Source organism: Myxocyprinus asiaticus, chromosome 50 (genome assembly GCF_019703515.2).
Source record: "Myxocyprinus asiaticus isolate MX2 ecotype Aquarium Trade chromosome 50, UBuf_Myxa_2, whole genome shotgun sequence".
NCBI classification, from domain to species: domain Eukaryota; kingdom Metazoa; phylum Chordata; class Actinopteri; order Cypriniformes; family Catostomidae; genus Myxocyprinus; species Myxocyprinus asiaticus.
The window spans coordinates 18,640,954-18,663,831 of NC_059393.1; the positions used below are offsets into that span (position 1 = coordinate 18,640,954).

General features: G+C 36.7%; 1 protein-coding gene across 1 annotated transcript in view; it reads left to right on the plus strand.

Moving 5' to 3' along the window:
* The first annotated feature begins 326 nt into the window (after nt 1-326).
* Nucleotides 327-22,878, plus strand: part of LOC127438907 (low-density lipoprotein receptor-related protein 1B-like) — a 326,009-nt gene continuing 303,457 nt past the window's right edge. The window contains exon 1 of the mRNA XM_051694811.1: nt 327-381. Within this exon, the coding sequence (XP_051550771.1) occupies nt 327-381 (55 nt within the window). The remainder of the gene's footprint in view (nt 382-22,878) is intronic.

A 22,878-nucleotide genomic window follows, 5' to 3' on the forward strand; every position in this document is an offset into this window, starting at 1 on the left:
GTGATTCTCTCTCTCTCTTTCTCTCTCTCTCTCTAGCTCTCTCTCTCTCTCTCTTTCTCTCCCGCCGTTGATTACTGGGTCTCTCACTCCCTCCCCTTCTATCTCGTTATCCTCAAACGGAGGCGCACGCAGTATCTGTTCTCTGTCCATACAGTCGCACACGCACCTGCGGGAGGAGCTGCGCTGCGGGTCGCGTGAGACCGGGGCTCGTGTGCTCGGACCCAAACTCGGGCATCATCGGTGTTGGCCGACACGGACTAGGATAACGGATGTGCTCGGGACTACATCCAGCCGCAATGTCCGAGTTTCTTTTGGCATTTCTGAGTATGTCGGGATTACTTCTGCTGGCTGAAATGCTGACAGTGGCTGGGGCTGAGCAAGGTAAGACACATCTAACTCGTGTTTAATAACATTAGGCTAAACAGTTTGGCAAGTTGTTCTCAGAGCGCGTTAAAGCCTTCGACATTATGCGCTAGAATGAAGAACTTATTTACCTTATGGAACTATTATAAACTGTCCCATGAAATTATTGCCTGTAAGTCATAATTAACCAGTAAATAGATGAGACAGACAGACAGACAGACAGACAGACAGATAGATAGATAGTTTATGTTGTGTAATCTAATGGGAACTAAGTATTCTTAATGAATATAGTCACATTAAATTACCTCCTTTTATCTATTAAAGATGAGAGTTTTTAAACAATTGTCAAAGTTATTTTTAAAGGAATATTCCACGTTCAATACAAGTTAATATATATATATATATATATATATATATATATATATATATATATATATATATATATATATATATATAATAATAATAATAAAAAAAGCACAGAGTTTATTGTGAGACACTTACAATGGAAGTGAATGGGGCCAATCCGTACAAGTTAAAATGCTCACTGTTTCAAAAGTATAGCAACAAGATGTAAACAATATGTGTTAACATGATTTTAGTGTAATAAAATCACTTACTATCATTTTCTGTGTGTAAAGTTATAGCCAGTTTTACAACCTCAATGCCATGATGGTGTAATGCTGTAAAAATTAAAACAACCGTAAAAAACCCAGACAATTTAAAAATTTTACAGCTCAATTATTACATGAATTTTAACAAAAGAATGAAAGTGCTTTTTTATTATTATAAGCTTCACATTTCTGCCTTTAAACCCTCCAAAAATTGGCCCCATTCACTTCCATTGTAAGTGCCTCACTGTAACCTGGATTTTTTTTTTTTTAAGGAAAATGCAGTTGTTTGAGCTTAACTTGTACTGAACCCATAATAATTATTTGACTCATAATGAATTCTGAAACCACTCATTCATTAATACAAAAAAGGTTATTCAATTGATCTTTACAGCACATTGGGTTCAGCTAAGAATCCTCTTTTTATCAAGGCATTCATGGGTTTCCTTTGAGATAAAAAAAAAAAAAAAAAAAAAAAAAAGTTCATACATTACAGCATTAGCATATTGGTTTCTGGGTTCTTTGAAGCACCAGTACATACGTAGATGGTTTTCTGAATAACTGTAAAATATACAGTTATTTGTTGTACTAAAAAACAGGTTCTCCTATGACATATAAGATCGGGAATGAGTGTCATTTCTCTTAAAGACATTTAAATTGCCTCGAGTCACTGGCTGAGATTGTCTGGTATTGACTCGCTTCGATTGCTTATAAATGCAGTGTCATCTGTGTTTTTTTTTAGTGATCTTATAATGCAGTGTATATGTGTGTGGTTTAAGTGTATGTGTCAGGGCCATCAGATGTGTGTTTTTATGACTCATTCTAAATTGCAGGGTTGCATTATTAGATATAAGGCACAACTGTTAGATAGATTAGACTTTATATATTTATGTATTTATTTATTTTTAGATCAATAGGCTAGTTAATGCAACTGAATCATTCATCTTGGCACACAGCATAAGAGTTGCCTGACACTTCAATATTGCAAGCAAACCCTCAATTGCTTTGAATAGATAGCATAACATGTCCAAGAACGTTCACCATGAATCATAATGGAAAATGTGTACTTTAGATCCTGTAACTGGTTGCCATTTAAAGTTTATCAAAATTTTTAATCACGTTTTTGCCACCAATTGTGCATTTTAAACAGTCCTGTGGTATGCCCAATGAATGTTTATGAGTACAAATATCCCAAGCAGTCTCTCAATCAATATGAGTTAATAAAAGCTGCAATTTCTCAAAAAATAGCCTATATGGGGGCCTGGGTAGCTCAGCGAGTGTTGATGCTGACTACCACCCCTGGAGTTGCGAGTTTGAATCCAGGGCGTGCTGAGTGACTCCAGGCAGGTCTCCTAAGCAACCAAATTGGCCCAGTTGCTAGGGAGGGTAGAGTCATATGGGGTAACCTCCTCGTGGTCGCTATAATGTGTGGTTCTCGCTCTCGGTGGGGCATGTGGTGAGTTGTGCGTGGATGCCGTGGAGAATAGCGTGAAGCCTCCACATGCGCTACGTCTCCGCGGTAACGTGCTCAACAAGCCACGTGATAAGACGCGTGGATTGACGGTCTCAGATGTGGAGGCAACTCAGATTGAGGTGAGTCACTACGCCACCACGAGGACTTAGAGTGCATTGGGAATTGGGCATTCCAAATTGGGGAGAAAAGGGGAGAGAATAAAAAAAAAAAATAAATAGCCTATTTCATTTCCGCTACAGACAGACAGATAGATAGATAGAAAATTGGTATTAACCCCAATAAAGGAAACAGATTATTAAGCATAATCGGTGTAAGATTGTGCATGTAAACACACTCTAACATGAACAGCAATACGCTAATAAATACCAAAAATCAGCTCATTCAAAAAATCCGACAATGCAAGAAAACTACATTTACATGTGACTAGAATTTACTGTATTATTTTCTGATTTTAATGTCAAAGCATAAACAAGCATGTTTTATTTATACAAAAGTTTGCACACACTGAATAAGCTGCTAAAAACGCTGGTAAATGTGTTTATGTGCAAAGCAAAATAGTGACGCTCTGTCATACGACCAAAAGTTAAGAGCACTTCAACTTTCGCTGCAACTCACTCTGACATGGGCATGCATTGACCAATGAGAATCTTTGAAAGGCGAGACTGGTTGCGCTGTGAAATCGGAAAAACATGGCGGAAAAACTCATGCATGTGGTTTATTCATTCGCTGCCATTTATTGTTTTTCTTCAGGCTAAAAAGATTGTACTTTTCGACAAAGTACATTGTCAAAAAAATATTTTTAGATAGCCGTCTCTATCTGTCATTGCTAATGGATTGCTGCTTGTTTTTAAACTGAACCACCTCTTCCCTCTGTGGCGCACGACTTCCTTTCACATTTCCATAAGTCAGAACGTTCCGTCTGAGCTTTCACTAGTGTTTAGGCACCCTAAGGCATTTACACGTCGATCTTAGATGTTGTCGGCTTTTTAAGCATAATCGGTGCAAGATTGTGCATGTAAACGTTCTCATTGTTATTTAGAAGACATTAAAAAAATATGTTGGCCCAATGTGTTTACCCTAAACAAATCAACCTCTGCAACAAGTGTAGTTCCCTAAGGGCTCCATTATTGTCTACTGAATACACTTATGGACTATAGACCGAATACTTAGTGTGGTAAATGAGTCTGTCGGGTTAATGTTGGTTAGATAAATCTCTTATTAACTCCTCAACATAATTTATACTCCATTGCGTTGACTCAAAAAGAAAAACCCCTTTACAATTTCTTTCATAGGTATATAGTCACTCTTCCATCCTTGGAAATCATAACAGGACGTGTGAGGTTTTCACTCCCTGTAGTGTTGCCGGCTACAGTCGTATCTTTAATGCAGTAGAACCTCTAATGCAGATTCTCATTCCTGGGGAGTTATGTGACCTTCACATCCTTTACAGTGCTTGTTTTCATGTGAATATATCTGCAGCCAATTGCCTCTTTGTCTGATGCAATTTTGACACAGGACAGGCAGGAGCAAGATTTATAATAAATGGAATCAGGTGGTGTTCAGGTGATAATTTTGGCTCTGATTTCTCACTTTGTGATTCTGGAAAACAATTCTGGCACAAAGGTGTAAGTTCCTGTAAAAAAAAATTCTGGAACAATATGTTTTGATGATGCCAGTCTAGACTATTGTGTTGGTTATAGATGCTGTTTGGAATTGGTTCAAGACTTCAGGTTAAGTCATTTGGGTGAACTATCCTTAGCTAGTGAAAACATGTAGCTAGAGAAAATTTGCTATCTTTCTTGCAGGGCCATTTGTAGCTATAAGCGGTATAAGTGGTCACTTAGGGCCCCTGAGCCACCAGGGGGCCCCGCAAAGCATGGTCATTTTTATTTATTTATTTTTCATTTTTATTTATTAATATGTTTATAATGTATTTTTTAAATATACTAAAGCTGCGAGTAAGACTCAGGCAGCTGTTATGGCTCAATTAGACAGTTATAGGGGCCCCCGTTGTGGCCCGAAAGTGAAGGGAGAATGTAACTGCAAGGAGAGAGTTGTAGCTACATGTGACAGGCATTAAAGGGTTTTTCATCATCATGAAGCGCACCTACAAGTTTGGAGCGGAAAACAGAAAGAGGAAAAGGAGAAGACCACTGGTAAAACAATTAATATGAGCCAGTTACATGGCTAGATGGTGTTTGTTTGTTGTCATGCATTAAATTGCAACAATTAGTTAGCTAACGTCTTGCAGTTGTGTCCTAGGTTTTTTGTTTTTGGCGTTTTGTTTAGTTAATACATTCTAAGTTTTCCAAGTAGGATTTCGCTTAGGGCACCCATATGCTCAGAAATGGCCCTGCTTTCTCTCATTCTAGTTCTCTTTCTCTCTTGATTTCTGTCTTGGCAGTGTTGATCTATGTATTAGAGTGTGTTTTTGGTTTTATAATCCATTATTGAAGTGAAATAAGCCTTATTTTTGTTGCTGTTCATTAAGACTCGAGCCTTTAGTTTTATTAAACAGATAATAAAATGACGCAATTCCACGTGAAAACTCTGTGCACTCATTTTTAACGAGATCACATTGTTCCCACATGTGTCTTATGGCTATTTCACACCTAGTTCGTTTGAGCACTCCAAGCGCTCTCAGAGCGGTATAATGTGTATATGTGAACAACCCAAGTGGTCTCAGACCCCCCTAAAAAGGACCCAAAAGCAAACCGTACTCAGATCACCTCAGGAGGTTGTCTGAGGACGGTTTGTTTGTGGGTGCTTTTGTAGTTCGATTGATATGTGCAATGTGAAAGCGAAGAGGTACCAGTCCGCTTTGCATTTTATGACATAAGTACCTCGTGGCTTGCCATACATAGCTGCATTATATACTTAATATTCCAGTCACAATTTACTGTTCACATATGGGAATTTAAAGCGAATATAGATATACCATGATTACCATAATGTGTTTTTGTGTCTCATATTCTGTTTTTGTTGTATTATTTGAGCACCTAAAATGAATGGACTGGCCGCATTCATGAACCGCTTTAAAGTGCTCTGATGGGCGTACCGTCTACGGAGGTTCACGCCAAACACACACAAAAATGCAAGCGGGGATTTTTATAGTTTCACATTAATTTTATTTGCGCAATGGCAAATGTTCTTGGCTCATACACACAATGTAAATTACATGCAGGTGGAGATGCTTGCTTAAGGTGTAGGCCTATCTGTCATAAGCATACGTACACCTTAAAAAGTATGACAGTTTGTATGACAATTGCTTATCATAATAATCGCAATTATTTATGAAAAATTATTGTCAGCCAAATGTCATAATTGTGACAGCCCTAGCTGCAATGGGGCCTGAGTTCTTAAGGAGCTGTTGTGTGAACAACAAGGGGTCTGAGACCACAATAATGTGAAGAGTGCTCACATAATGATGTAATAATTGTGACTGAATCCTCATTTGTTTAGTTTAGTTTTATTATTGATCTACTATTTTAACCTTACCAAAGTTTACTTGGATTGTCTGAGGCAGAACATTTTAATATAAAAAATACTGTAATGAAGTGTGTTCCATCGAACTGATCTATATCATTGATCCATATCATGGCATTCACATCTGAAATGAATGGTATTTTTGCATGTGTATTATTTTTTGCTTGCTAACTGCATATTATGCAGAACATTTATGCACTTAAATCATAATTGATGCAAATTACACAAGTATACTATGATTATTTGTGAGTTTTCACTGCAGAAAACACAGCAAATGGTATTGCAATTTTTGAAAAAGATGCATCAAATTTTGGGCCGCAATAATTAAGAAAAAGTGCCATGTAATTCTGGTAGGACTGCTCAACAAATACCACTAACTAGGACATAGGGTCAAATGTTTTGTATAGTCATGGTTAAAATAAATGTACAGCTGTGGACAACATCATCTTAAGGGCTAGAAATGTGTTGTTGTATACCTTTGTGTAAAAAAAAATAATTAAAACTTTGGGTACCAGTAGCTTCAAATGAAAGGTGTGTGTGTGTTCATAGTTATCTCTGGCCAAGTGCGTGAACTTTGAGTTCTTGTGACTGAGGGTCTCCTTCAGTATGTTCTGTCATTCAATTCAGCTGCCAAGTCTTGAAGGGTCTTCTTGCACCAGCAGCTCCCAACAAATCCTGCCTTCCTATACTGTACCAGCTGAAGGCTACGGTTGATGTTTATGTCTCAAGTAGTCCCTCTTTCCAGCTACTTTCTTGTATTACTTTCAAAACGAGACAGTCATGTAGGAAAAATAAGGTGTAAATGAATGCATCTGCAGCACCATGATGTAGAACTTTCAAAGAACCTGTTCACGCCCAGTTCCGCAAACTGTCAGCGTCGTAAAAATCCCATGCACTTAAACCCACCGCCGTTCCTCAAGAGGCCATGCATTATTTCACGGTATCGTTTATATTTAAGACATCAAATGAATGCAGGGTTCACCGGATGATGACGCAATCCTTGACCTCCAGCTCCACATGTCAGTTTCAAATGAAGAATCATTCTGAAGTGTAAAAACCAAAACCCCCGGTACGCACACATGGCAAAGTTCTCTGTTGATAACGCCCTGTTGATAACTTCTTGCAAATTCTTCTAGTTACGAGATCTATGCTGCAATTGGCTTTTACTTGGTGCCCTAAATAAAACAATAATTAATTACTGCAAATGCTCAAAAGTTTCCTGATAATACCAACTGAAATACGACTGTCAGTTAGTTGGTTAGTTTTGCCACTAGTCAACCCTAGTCGAAATATAATTGGAATTACGCTAAAGTGTAAATAAAGTGAACACGGCACACTTCGCATTTGCAAAGCATGTATGAGGGAACCGCGCTGCCAAGCGTTGTGGAGATGACACACAACCTACATTTCTTGCGATGCACCCTAAAACCAGTCAAGAAACTATTTATGACAATGCAAGTGACATTAATCTGTTATACTGCATAATCATTAATACTGCACACGTTCGCTTGTTTCTCATTCACATCTACCATCTACAGTAAAGATGGTTAAAATTGATGCATTTTAAATTGATTTTTTTATTGGATTTTGTTCTGCCAGAATGACACTTATTATTTGAAATTATCCTTCAAATATTATTAAAATGTTGCAAAATGTAGTTAGCCCATATGGTAAGTCATTTACATATGGTAAACACTGACCTGCCAGCATAGTTGGGTACTTTTCTGTGCGGCTAGCCAACTAGTAAGAATGTGTAGGCGTGCAATTTGGTACTACATTCCTTGGCACAAGGGATGGGTCACAATGGTCAAATAGCTGTCCAACAACTAACTACTGTAGTTAATTTATGAGCTTAACTTTTATATATATATATATATATATATATATATATATATATATATATCATTATTATTGTTTAGTTTCGATAATTTTTAGAGGTGGTACTTTTATTAGCGTGCTTTCAGCGTTATGCACTTTAGCTATTAGACAGTATGCACGGTAAAAGTTGAGTCTTCTGAAAAAACTTCAGAAAAGTTTAGTCTTTAAATAAAAAATAAAATGAAATAAATCCACCACTACAGCAACATGCAGACATCTACATATTTGCTCATTACATTGTATATTGCGCTACTTGTTTGCTCTTTTTTTTTCACGTCCCGTCACAAACATTGCATTTTTAAAACCGCAGAAAAGTTATCAAGACACCTCTTTGTTACGTTCTTTTGCGCTCTGTCAAGCTGTTTTTGAACGCAAAAGCGCGTATGTAAATGCCTCTTAAGAAACATGTTAAAAATGGGTCAGGAGAACCTGAAAACTGCCTTATTTACAGGGTTTCCCTAAGACTGATTAGTCAAATATTGATTCTGAAAATATGTTGTTTTGCACTTCTTTGCACGTGATTGTGGTATGAAACTTCAATTTTTAATGCTAATGTCCGATTATAGGTTTGTAGATGGCTGCAGTTGTGATTCTAGCCTGTTAGCGAAAGTCAAAATTGTTCCTTCTGTCACTGAAAGTGTCTTTGATCCTTTAGATTTATGGAAACGACTCGGTAAGGAAGGATTTTAACTCAGGCATCTTCATGCATCAGAGGATTATGTACTTCAGTAAGTTTTCACAGTTATTGCCTAATTGATATTTATAGTCATATTTTAGCATCTAATTTATGTCCATCAAACTCTCTGAATCTTTTAGAACTGCTGTATTTAGATATTAATGTTTTTAACTATGCCATGTATGCGAGTCATTACTAATTTGTCAAAATTGTGAAATCTAGATTCAGTGTCTGAATCTATGCATGTGATATATTTCCCTGTAACTTAAAAACAGTACAAAGGTTTCATTTTGCTTGTGACAGAAGGTGCAACTATCATATGGGTGAATCCCAAAATCAAAAGGTTATATTTTATATTTTGCACCCCAAAAAAAGTTTCATCCTAAATTCTCATTACTGTAATGTGTGCAGACACTTTAATCTGCAATCCCCATTATTTTCACTTAAATCTTTTCATGTAAATCTATGTACATTTAAGGCAATACAACAAATACTATCATTATATTTAAATATTTTACCATTAATGGTCACACTTTATATTAGGTGTCTTTACTATGAACTAACATTAAAATACATACATTACAATATATGTATTGTGTAACTACAGTACATGTTGTTCTGCAACATTCTCACAAGATTCACATTTGCTGCTCTGGTGGTTGAGGTACAGGTAGAGTTAGAGGTTAGAGGTTTTAATATTGCCTAATATTGTGTAGGTCCCCCTTGTGCTGGCAAAATAGCGCCAACTCGCATCTCAGAATAGCATTCTGAGATGATATTCTTCTCATCACATTGTACTGAGCGGTTAGCTGAGTTACTGTAGACTTTGTCTGTTCGAACCAGTCTGGCCATTCTCTGTTGACCTCTCTGTTGACCAGCTCATCTGGCACCAACAATCATCCATGCGATTATCTAATCAGCCAATCGTGTGGCAGCAGTGCAGTGCATAAATTCATGCAGATACGGGTCAGGAGCTTCAGTTAATGTTCACATCAACCAACAGAATGGGGAAAAAATGTGATCACAGTGATTTGGACTGTAACATGATTGATGGTGCCAGATGGGCTGGTTTGAGTATTTCTGTAACTGCTGATCTCCTGGGATTTTCACACACAACAGTCTCTAGAGTTTACTCAGAATGGTGCTAAAAAACAAAATACATCCAGTGAGCAGCAGTTCTGCTTGATGGAAATACATTGTTGATTAGAGAGGTGAACAGAGAATGGCCAGACTGGTTCAAACTGACAAAGTCTACAGTAACTCAGATAACCGCTCTGTACAAATGTACTAAAATGGTCCTCTGTCTGGTAAATCAATTATTAGTCTGTAGGCTTCAGCCTTGTAATTGGTGCCAAAGTGACTTTGGGGTCACCAAATAGTGTTTGCACTGTCACACCTGATGTATCGTGCTGGACTTTGTTGTTTTCAGTGTGACTTGAAATTTGACCGGTGATAACAGGGTTGCAGTCCAGGAGAGTCGAGAATGATTTTGTGTTTTGTCTGAGTGCATAAGTTGTGTTGTTGTGTTCCTGTGAAAGCTTTTCAGCCTTTGTTACTCGCTGTCTGATCATTGGCTGAATTTAACACATACAGGGGAGACCGGGGCTAGTTTTCACACGGGGAAGTTGTCAGAAGGGCTATGTTGCACAATAGGTTTTTGAGTCGAAAGTCCAATTACACAAATATGTTTTCTTTAGCAGAGGTTAGTTTGAAACACATGCTTAAAAGCACTCTTAAATTAGAGTAATTTATGTGAATTCTGTTTTCCGAACTATTCCAATATCCAGTATTTGTGAAGGTAATTTGCTCTCAATTTGCTACATAAAGACTTCAAAGGCTGTCTGATTCATCATGTATGTAAACTTGCATCCATGTGGAAGTTATATCTATTATTTAGCAACTAGTTAGAAACTTACTTTTTTTTTTTTTTTTTTTTTTTTAAACAAAGCAGCTTAAAAATTCTTGTTTGAACCTAAAGAAGCGGTTACAGTAACACACTTACAATAAAAGTGAACAGGGCCAGTCCATTAATGCTAAAATACACAATATTTCACAAGACATAAACAATTAATGTGATAACATGGTTTTAGTGTGATAAGATCGCTTATTAACCTTATCTGTGTTATATTCAATACTGGGATTACAGGGTTTCTTTGTCATGGCAACAAAGTTGATATATGGCATATAACTTTACACAGTTAAGGTGAGTAAGCGATTGTATCACACTGAATTCATGTTAACACATATAATGTTTGTGTCTTGCAGCTATATTTTGAAGCTATGTATATTTCAGTGTTAATAGACTGGTCCCATTCACTTTCACTGTAAGTGCTATATTTAAAAAGAAAGAAGGGACGAATCAAAATATTCCTTTATCCACAGACCTTATTTTACTCATAAATCGAAATCTGCTATTTTAAAAAACCCATTGAAAATTTCTGAGGTTTTAGGAATTCAACCTAAACAGCTCTATTGAGTTTTATAATGCCTACATTATATCAAAAAGTCTTTTCTAGCTGTAATGTGGAACTACAGACGCCATATCGCAACATGATCACACAAGAAATCAGTGTTTTGCTCCTGAAAGTTCATGCACCCTGAAATCAACTCCATTCAGCCAAATTACTGACAAGTGGCATCCCCCATCAGACATTTTTGCATCAGTTCAAGTGTGACCACATTTCCCTCTAGAGCTACTGATAGTGTGTTGGGCGAGGAACCTCCGAGACAGGGGTTCTGGTCCCGTAGAACCAGGAAGTAATCGTGTTCATATGGTTTGATCGATTCTGAGGTTGCTTTTTCACTCTAAAAGTATATTTTTACTCCACTGATGATTATGTTTAGGATGGGGGTTTGGGTTAGGGGAAGAAGTTAATAAAATATGCATTATCATTTAAAACTAAAAATATAACTCGCTTTTGGTGGACATTTCACTTGGAAAGTAGAGCTCACACGTGCCCATACTTTCAATACTTTCACCTTTCGACATGGGGTGCAGTGATTTGAATTTCAGAAAACACAGACCAATTTCAGATAAAATCTAAAAAAATATCTAAAAAGCAATGCAGGCCACTCACTTTCAGGGCTGCAAAAAGCGAAGGACACAAAGCCCTACTTAGATTCCTGCATTTACACATGACTGCCCCACAAACACCGCTTAGATGCCTTCACTTACTCTTGATAGCAACCTTTCGGTTCCATCTCCCTCTTTCATTTATTTTCTCTTCTGTTCTTATACATATGTTGTCAAATATGTCATCAGTAAAGGAGCATTAAATTGAGAGCAGATGTTAGGACGAGAGACAGCATGGTCGGAATTCGTATGAAGCACCTATAGGGTGGATGTACAGTATCTTAAGTAAGAAAAAAGCTCTGATGTGATGCTTTTAACACAGAGAAGAACAACAGTGGGTCTTTTTAAATTCAGATCAGCACTGTCACTACTGCATATACTTATGGAGCTAAATTCATGACTGCATGGTGAATTGCTCTAATCGAAAAAATAAATGCATTGTATTATCAATGCTTGCATTTAAATGCGTTGCATTTACAGTGCTTGCATTTTGGAAGGCTGAAATTTAACATGGTTGTATTTTTAAGCATTGAATATTTCATTTGGAAACATTTCACAACTAATTTCATTATTTAAAATTAAAAAATAAATATGCACCTTCCAAACTAAAATACAGAGAGTACAAAATAATCAATTCCATATCCATACCATGTTTTGAAATAATAATGACGTACTTATATTACTATTAATATCATGTTCAGATAAACACCAAAGAATATGCATTTTCCTATTTCCTGCTTTGTAGTAAACACTACAAGAAAAATGCAACCATTTTAATAAGTATTTTTATTAACATTCATTATACATTATATTCATTTTAATGTTGATATTTTAATTATACATTATCTGTCAACTATTGTGAATAGTCTTTTAGAGGAATACATGGCATGGTGTTTCTACAAGAAACATGTTGAATTCAGTGTTTCTCTGTCAAAGTTCAACATCTTTAGGCTTGTTCTCTTCAAGTCTCACATTTAGATAAAGGACTCACCTGCATGACTTGCTGGGCAAACAGAATCATATTTTTTCATTTTATTTGATCGCCCCTCTCAATTTCTCCTGCTCTTGTTTTTGCATACAGCTCATTAAATTATGGATTGCGTCTCTTGAGTGTGACTGCGCGATAGCGCAGAGAGAACATTACCTCCACCCAGGAGACGTGTCCGAGATTTTGCTATAGCAAAGTAGACATCAGATGCATTTTACACGTTTTTTTGTTGCAACGCTGTCAATATGCTAAATTTGTGGACTTTCCAAGATATACACAAAGCTTATCGCTCACATGTGAATGGGTTAAAATTTCTAATCGCAAGTTTTTAATTGCAGTTGTGAGCGCACTGCAAAGCTCTGAGCCTCGTTTTACAAAAGCATCATAAGCCTAGATCGTAGAATACATCTTACGATTCATCTTAGTTTTGCCTCCTGTTTCCCAAAGCCTTCATAACTTTAGTACTTGAAAATGCTCGTAGATTTACAAGTGCTCTGGAGTAATCCTATAGAGCTAAGAGCATCTTAGACAAGGGCTGCGTTTCCCGTTAATGTTGCAACTTACGTTTTAACGATCATCTTAACTGATGTCGCTCGTTATTTTACGATAGAGTAATGCCTGTTTCCCAAACCAGCACATAGATCGCTCGTTATAAAGTAGAACTTAAGTGCTTCGTTAAGGGAGCTGTCCAGTCCAAAGGAGCTGATCACTTTGGCCAGTATGTCCAGGTGTTTGTCTTCTCAAAATGAAAATAAGGTGGAAATACTTACAAACATGCAGTTGTTTGTAAACTTGTCGAGGCACAAAAATGTATTACCTAACTATTACAGAATTTAATTAAAGAAATTAGGCATCATTAAGCATCATGCAATTTGTTACTGTCTTGTAAAAAGTCTACAGGTGAGCCGATTTGAACCAGCCATTGGAGGAAGGAAGAAGAGGAGGGTGAAGAGAGGGAATCTCTCATTGCACACTCTCACTCTAATCTCCTCTGTTAACCATATTTTAATTATTTATTAAGCCATATATATTTAATTTTTAAACTGTGTGGTCACATTACTCACATATGTCTTCTTAAATCATCTTTTTAATAAGAACATATCGTCTTTCTATTGCCATTACAATTATGCCTATCAGTGAAGGCTAATATAATGTTGTACTGTATTACGTGTCATGTAAATTTAGACCTATTACATTGCATGCACAGACTGCGGAGACTGCCTGTTGATTTCATAGCGATTTTTTCAACACATTTTTTATCCTCTGAAATAGTTTACAATGGTTTTCCAATTATCAAAATATATGAATACAATATATTAAATGTCCCATTGTCTTTGATAAACTGTGAAAGATGCCAGAAAGATATGTTTAAGTTGCACTTAATGGACTTAAGAGCGGTTCAAGAGCGTTAATTTACAAATGTTTTTACGAACTACTTAGATAACGATGCTTTTGGGAAACGTGCCTTAGTGATTAAGAGATTAAGACTACTTAAGTGCTGCTAACGTTCTACTTAGTGCTTCGGGAAATGTAACCAAGGTTAATAATAATAATAAAAAATATATAATAATAATAATAATAATGCATCAAATAGATATATAAATGGATGAACAGATAAGATAAAATCAGATAGAGCAGAAAAATGTAAATGACTTTTCTCATCGTCTCCTCTTCCTTCTTTCTGTGGTGCTGCACCACATTTCTGTCACCGTTATTACCTCCAGGCGTAAAGAGCAGACCTCTTGAATGGTGAATGTCCCTAAAGCGCAGGTTCTGCATGTCTCCTTGTTTGGTGCTCCGCAATAATAAAGTGAGTTATAATCAATGAATGTCATTGGCAGGACTATACGGCCTCCACTGTGTTCACTGATCCTGGAAGCTTTCATTTCGACCCACAGAGCAATTTGTGAAAACTAAACATTATTAATGCACATAAATGCACACCTGATGAACGAAGCATTGATTGTGTAAAAGAAATACACAACTGGTCTGCACAAAACTATTGCAAAACAAAATTTCATTATGTAGTTAATTAGGATGAATATATCTTTAATCATTTCCAGGAAGATAAAATACAAATGTTTATAAAGTTATGCACAAATATAATGATGTTGCTATGATGAGCAGCACTGGTCCACCCAGATTGATGGCTGGTCTACACAATGAAATCTGCCAGAGTATACTAATAGTTTGCAAATAAAAATCAACTACATTTTGTCGCACACAAAATAGCTAACATTAGAATAATCATATTCCTGTTAGAAAATTTAGTTAGACAATTGTTTTTATTTCATATAAGAAAATGTATATGGCTAGCGGCACGGAAGTGGCACGCAAGTGGTGCTTGTGCACCCAGTATCTTGCCGCTTTCACGTGCACAGCTATTGTAAAATATTTTATCTTTTTCTGAGCCTCTACAGCAGTCATTGAAAGGCTTATTATTCACAGCCAATCATGCAACAGTTTACTGAGCTCATATCAGATTGCTAAAAACATGGAAGAAAATATATATGTCATTAAAATTCCCAAACTACATGATCTTTCGAAAATCTCATAAAGAGATATTATTTGAAAGCCAGGGCTTGGGAGCATATGAGTGCACACATAAATTTGCCAGGTTAAAATAAACTGCAAAATGAAACCTAATTTTAAAATGAACTGATTTCAATGGGAGACATGTCGTCAATGTTAATCATAAACCATACCCAAAAATATTTCACTTAATTCTAAGTAAATTATAAACAACAAATAAAATTAAATGCTGCGCTAAATTTGCATCAGGTTTTCTCGTAGGCAAATCAAAGACAGACAAATCAACAATAAACACAAGTGCCATTTTTATTTTATCATTTGTTTATCTCATGTAACAACCAATTATGATTCAACTGACTTCTTTTATTTAACTACTATATGAAGTGCAACAGTTAAAGAAACAAAGTGAGCCCAATTTAAAATCTGTGGTCAACTTCATCTTAATTAAAGAGTGCTGAAAGGGCACTTCTCCTTGAGGTAAGGTAAAACAGATCCAAAAAATAAATTTGTGTTTAATTACGTTGGTTTTAGTCAATACAAATATGTGTGTGTATGTGTCTTGGCGCAGTGGAGTTCTTGTTCATTGTAAATATGGCAACGGCTGCCCCTGAAACCACGATGCGAGCACCGCATGCATTACACAAAATGCATGTGTAATGAGGGAGTGAGAGCTTTATATCTCTTGACATTTCTCTTAATTTCCTCGTAGATACAGTATAACATCGACATCTTTCATTCTGAATTTAATACTATATCATGCGGCCACTTTGTACCAACTCATGCACAAAGGTAGGCCTATTGTTTATTGATTTAGGCCTAATTAATTGTTCATTCATTCATTTTATTATTTTTATTGTAATATATTATTATTTTATTTTATTTTATTGTTTTCTTGTTTCTGCTCCTTTCTTTTCAAATGAAAAACAAACTCAAAACATACACGGTTGTTCTCTCTACCTGTAGCTTTGGTCATCAGCAGTCAACACCCGATTGCATTGCACCACCTACTGGTGAGAACAAATAGCACCAGGTTGAGATTGTGCATCGGTACTCTGCTGCTTTTCCTGCAGTTACCGGATGTGGAAGTTTGAATTTCCAACCAAATTTGAACCACTGAATTTGAGAAAACAAATTTTGTTTAGCAAAATAGAACGGGCTGAATTTTACCTGTCGAAAAATCTAGATGGTATTTTCAAATGAACTGAATATTTTAGAAACGAACTTTGGAAGGTGAATATTTATTATTGAATTTTTAATAATGAAATTAGTTGTGAAATGTTTCCAAATGAAATATTAAATGCTTAAAAATTCAACCATGTTAAATTCCAGCCTCCCAAAATGCAAGCATTGTAAATGCAATGCATTTAAATGCAAGCACTGATAATACAATGCATTTATTTTTTTGATTAGAGAAATTCAACATGCTTCTATGCTTCAAAGACTTTAGTCATGAATTTAGCTCCATATATACTCAGGCAAGCAGACTAGCAGCTAAAAATTCAATCAGAAACACACTCATAAGAACTTGTGCATCCCTAGTGGCACCAAATAGAATTGCAAACATAGCTACAATCTTAGTTTACACAATTTAAAATAAAGAATGGATTACCTAGTTGTCTCTACACATATAATAAGGATTGGAGCAAGTATTTTAACATTATCTGTAAAAAGAATAAAATAAAAAATAAACAAGGGCCTTAAAGGTGAGTTGTGTATTTTTGTCAGAGTGAGAATGTCAAATGACAAATGAGGTAGGTACAGTGCTCTGTCCTGTACAAATATTAGGTTATGGACAATGTTGCATGGTCACACACTAAACAAATTGTGTTGTTCAGCCACTGTTCTTTGTGGATTTTGGAGATATAAAGGAACAGTGAGAATGAAAGGATATTCAGCAAGAGCTGCATGGTGGCTTGTTAAATGAGAACGTACACAAAATCAACATTGATTTATTGACTCCACATCAGTGCGCTGTTGCAGATCACATGAAGCAGAACACAGAGATTCAATATTCAGCAAGAGACAAATTTTGCATGAGGGAAATTAAAGAGATAAAAAACAACATGCATTTACATAATGAATGCAACAAGTAGCGATCCAGCGGGTTAAAGTGACCCGACAACACAATGTTTTTACTGAATGGTTTTTAATGAATCCTGCCACAAGTCTATCACTAGCAGAGGCCAAAGATAACAACTCAGCCCGACCAATAAAGACACAACGCTATTGACTAAACCAAGAGGCTATAAATTCTATAAACCCTTAATAGACCTTGCTATAGATTCCAGTGGTGTCCACAGAGCGCTCACTTATGCCAAATGATGAAAAAGTACTGTGTATTAGGTGTAGGAATCAGCAGGGATTTGGCGATACGATGTATTGCTATTTGGTTCGTAATTTTTGTTTAACGTGTTGTGACTCAAAACTGCAATGTTTTACACTGTTGTTTATCATTCATCTTCATTGGAGTTTCACAAAACAAGCACTGAACTTTACTTCATCATAGCACCTTAAAAGTTGCACAGAGCCTAGACACTTCAATGTCGGTAAATGACAAATCAATGAAATTTCCAAAACTTCAGAATTATGTTTTGTTGTTGTTGTTAATACTTTTTTAGAAGAAAGATAAACATAAATGATGAAAGCACAAGTATTTTTTTCTTTTTTGTAATTAACATTTTTATTGATTCCTACAAAACATATATACAAGAGCAAAACAAAACATATATATATGGAATCAACATTTAAACCCCACAACCACCCCTCCCCCTCCCAATCCTCAACCCCACCCTGAACCCCAACAAACATCCCTGTGGTCACATATGACTATATACATATGATTATAGACACACAAAAATAAAAAGAATAAAAATAATAATAATAATTACAAGTCCAGCAACGTCAGGTATCCGCCCCATTTCTCCATAAACAAATAAAATTTTCCTAGTCTTCTAAAAGACCCTTCTTCAAAGGCCGCCACCCTCCCCATCTCCGAGCACCACTCCTGAAATGAGCCGACCTCCAGCCCTTTAAAAGAATCTGTCTGCCGATCATGACGCTAGTTAGGACTCAACTTTTATGTGTCTATTCTCAATGGCGATGACCGCCCCATTGCCCAAAATATAGAGTCTGGGGCAAAATGAAAGCCGAGTGCCCAATACGTCACACACAAGACTCTGAACCTTCAACCAAAACACCTGGATCTTAACACACCCCCAAAAGACATGGGTTATGTCTCCATCCTCTGATTGGTATTGCCTATACAATCTAGAGGGGGTCCAATAAAATCTATGTAAATTCTTGAATTGCATAAGACGCACCCTTGCATCGATGCAGACTTGATGATTTTTAGAATCCTAGCCCACTCTCCCTCCTCCAATACCAAGTTTAAATCTTTCTCCCATAATCTCTTGGGAGAAGTTGAAGCTCTGTCCCCCAGACTCTGAATTAGCAGGGAGTAATACACTGATACCTCATGACTTTTTCCAAAAGCAGTAATCACCACTCCCAGAGTATCTGCCACTTTAGGGGGGTGTATGCTACTCCCAAAAATAGTACAGAGCAGGTGTCGCAGCTGTAAATATCTAAAGAACTGAGATCTGGGAATCCCAAAATGTTGAACCAGATTTTCAAAGGATCTCAACACTCCGCTCTCACATAGGTCACCGAGTGTATTAACCTCCCTCACAATCCACTCTGGCCAGCAGAAAGGGGACTTATTATTGCATAATTTGGGGTTAAGCCGCTCAAGGCAACATTTAAATAAATGTCCGAATTAAACACTCTGGACACTTTTGTCCATACCGAGTGTAAATGCGAGATAACGGGGTGTAATTAACTTCTCTGGTTAGTTTGATACAGTATAAAGGCTTTGCAATGGCGAAATAGGGGCAAGAACTTTCTGTTCAATACAAAACCAGGGAGGGGCTCTCTCAGGTGGAAGCGACCAATGAGCCAAATGTCTGAGACCGAACGCATAATAATAAAACAAAATCTTGGGTAGGCCTAGCCCACCTATATCAATCGGCCTATGCAGCTTATTGAAATGTAATCTGGGACATTTCCCATTCCAAATGAAGGACTTCGCTATGCTATCAAATTGCTTGAAATAAGAGAGGGGGACATCTATAGGGAGTGACTGTAGCAGGTAGTTAAATTTTGGAATACAATTCATTTTAATAACATTAACCTTCCCAATCATTAATAAATGTAATGAAGCCCACCTGCCCACATCGCTTGAAAACCTTTTTTATTAAAGGGTCAAAATTAATGTACTAAATCACACAAATTTGCTGGGAATAAAATACCCAAATACTTAATGCCCTGTTTGGGGCAGTAGGCTGTCAGAGCTTCGGATTTAGACCAATTAACTCTGTATCCCAAAAACTTAGAAAAGGAATTAATAAATCTGAGGAGGCAAGGCATAGATCTAATAGGGTCAGAAACTAATAATTAAATATCATCTGCTTAAAGCAGAAGCTTATGCGCCACACCTCCCGCCATCACCCCTGGAAAATCCTCCTCCTTTCTTATCGCGGCTGCTAATGGTTCCAGGGCAAGACAGCACAATAATGGGGAAAGAGGGCAACCCTGCCGGGTGCCCCTATCCAGAGTAAAATAATCTGAAATTAATACATTTGTTTGTACTGCCGCTACAGGGTGTCTATAAAGTGTAACTTAATCCATCCAATAAAAGTATTCCCGAACCTGTATATTTCCAAAATCTTAAAAAGATTATCCCATTCTATCATATCAAACTCCTTTTCGCTGTCAAGTGAGATGACCGCGACCGGAGTCTGATCATTCGCCACTGACCACACGATATTGATGAAACGCTTAATGTTATCAGAAGAGCTGCGGCCCCGAATAAATCCCACCTGATCTATATGTATAAGAGATGTCATAACTTTACTTAATCTTTTAGCCAGAATTTTTAACAATATTTTTACGTCTTGCTGGATCAGGGAAATTGGACATTAACTCTTACACTCACTTGGATCTTTGTCCTTTTTAAGAATCAGTCTGATCTGGGCTTGTGTCATGGTTGGCAGAAGCTTTCCATTCTTTTATGATTCCCTATAAACTTCTAACAAAAGTGGAGCCAGTCCTGTAGCATAAGATCTAAAAAATTCAGCGGCAAAACCATCTGGCCCCGGAGCCTTGCCTGTAGGCAAGGCCTTAATTACCTCGTCAAGCTCCTCCAAGGTTATCTCAGAATCAAGAGAATTTTTTTGCTCAGTTGTCAGCTTAGGGAGTTCTAATGGTTCCACAAAGTTTCTAATATCTTCATCGGTAGATGAAGATGTGGAACTATAAAGATCAAGATAGAATTCTTTAAAAGCATTATTAATATCAATGACTGAGGTAAATATTTCACCTCCAGCAGATTTCACTGAGGGAATGGTAGAAAAAGACTCTCTCTGCTTTATATATCTAGCCAAAAGCTTCCCTGCTTTGTTCCCAGACTCAAAGTATGATTGTCTTGCCCTGAATAGCCAAAACTCCACCTTCCGTGACAAAATAGTATTACCATCAGATGATATTCGGTGCTTCAGCTCTGCCTCGGCACTTTTAATATTCCCTTCCAACTCCATGAGTTCTTGTGCTTTGGATTTTTTGGTGAATGAGGCATACTGTAAGGTCCGACCCTTATGAACCGCCTTAAGTGCCTCCCAAGCCATGCCCACAGAGGATGAAAGCACAAGTATTAAATGCTATGGATGAATATTTACTGATTGGCAACATCATAATTATTTTTACACAAAGATAGGTCGATCTATTACTAAAATTGGTTGACTTCAGCACGCCTTGTTGCATTATTCGCCAATGGTGTGAGTTCAAAAAACACTTTCTTATGGTGTTTTTTCAAAGTTGTATTGCCTTTAACTCCAGAAGTATTAAAAATATCTTAGTATCTTTTTATATATCCTTTTTACAATATAGTATTGATAGGTAGCCTATTGCATTTTCTCTCATACCTCTACACTGTAGAGGTGAATATCTCTCAGAAATCATAAGACACAAAGCCAGTCTTCCAAGAATCAAACAGAAAGTTACGTATTGTCATGACATTTAATGTTATTCATGTTAGCTTATATTTGAATGGTCTGTTTGCACCTAGGAAGGATTCTTTTGAATTTATTGATGAAAGGTTGTAGTAAGGTTGAGTCAGATGCCTTCAGAAACCATTTAGCTCCATAATTACACTCCCTTTGTGTTTCTACTCACTGATGTGCAGAATTATGACAGTGATGTATTACATTATTTCCTGCACGTTAGAGTTTGCAGCTTTTTCTCTGAACTGTTATGATGCAAACAAAATCAGGTGAATGACCTCAGAAAATGTGTCAGATTGAGTGTCAGTAAACAATTTAGAATTACAAGACGAATTAAAATGAGAATCACAATCCTCTATCATTCTGTATGGTATAAAAATGCCAGATAAAAGGAGTATTTCATCCAAAAATGAAAATTCTGTCATCATTTACTCAAGTCAAACATACCAGTTGAGAATTGCTTTAAAACACATACACTGCCCCAAGTTCTTTTTGGGCTTTTAGGAGCCCTTAGATTTTGTTAGGCTGTACACAAAATGTTAAAACCTATAATCTGTCTTGGATGAGGCTTGAGACAAAAGTGATAGATATTATCACCTTAAAACTCCCTTTAGGCCTAATCTGATAAAAAACACATTCATTGATCTGCTGTTTACACTGGCAGCTGCAGAGAATCGATGACAGAGAGGTATGAGGTAATGTCCTTGTAAAGTGACAGGACAATGTTGTGTTGGCTTCTGTGGTGTTTGGTGAAATTAGCGCATTGGAAGTGGCAAATTTTTCAGAGGGTGGACCTGGTAGCTGTTGCTGTCGAGGGCCAAAAATTTAGTTTTGCTTATTTTAGCAATTTATCATCATTAATAAAAACTGCATGGCTGACTCTGGAATGATGCATTACAATCACACGAGTATTGACTGAATTATTGCGAGAACAAACAACTCCTGGCCAGTTTTCCCACAATTGTTTTTTTTTTTTTTTGTTGTTGGCCATTTTCTTTGAGCAACGTGTTATAGATAATGCTTAAATTGTATTGCTCACTGTAAACTAATAAATGATGGTTCAAGACGTATTTATGTAGCTGGTTTATGGGTAGATCTCGTGTGGTTTTCACTGGTCTAGAGTTATCTCTTAAAGGTGTGGTTTAAAACGTCCTTAAAATAATTGCTACATTACGAATACGTTACCTGTCAGTGTATCAACATGACCTCAATTAGTTTGTCACCTCTTATATCACTATTATGTGTAAATCTTTCACTATTTCTTCATGTTCTTCCAAAGTTGTATGGTGAAATTATGACAGAATTTTCATTTGTGGGTGAACTATCTCTTCAAGTCAAAGTTAACATGTATTCTTGTCTATTCAGCAATCTTAAGGTTTTGTGTTCACCTTTTAGTGCGATATTGACTCAAGAAGCACAAATGAAAAGCTCTTTTGTGACTTTTTCGACATTTCTCATGTCATGAATGAAAAGTCCCAGAGATGCAAACTTCTCTCGGCTCAAAGGCACCAGAATTCGCTAGGAACTAAAGAGTCAGAATTTGCATTTTGAGTATCTGTTTAACATATGGGCGTGTTCTCCTTGAATAATAATGGCTGTATTAAAATCTATGTGCAGTTTAATCAAGTTTGCTGTCTGGTGACAGATCTTTATACGGCCGTCTGTTTAGCTGCCTATCCTTCTGTCCCACTGTCTCGCTGTCTAACACATTCTCGAGGAAACGCTGCAATAGCAACTCCCTTTT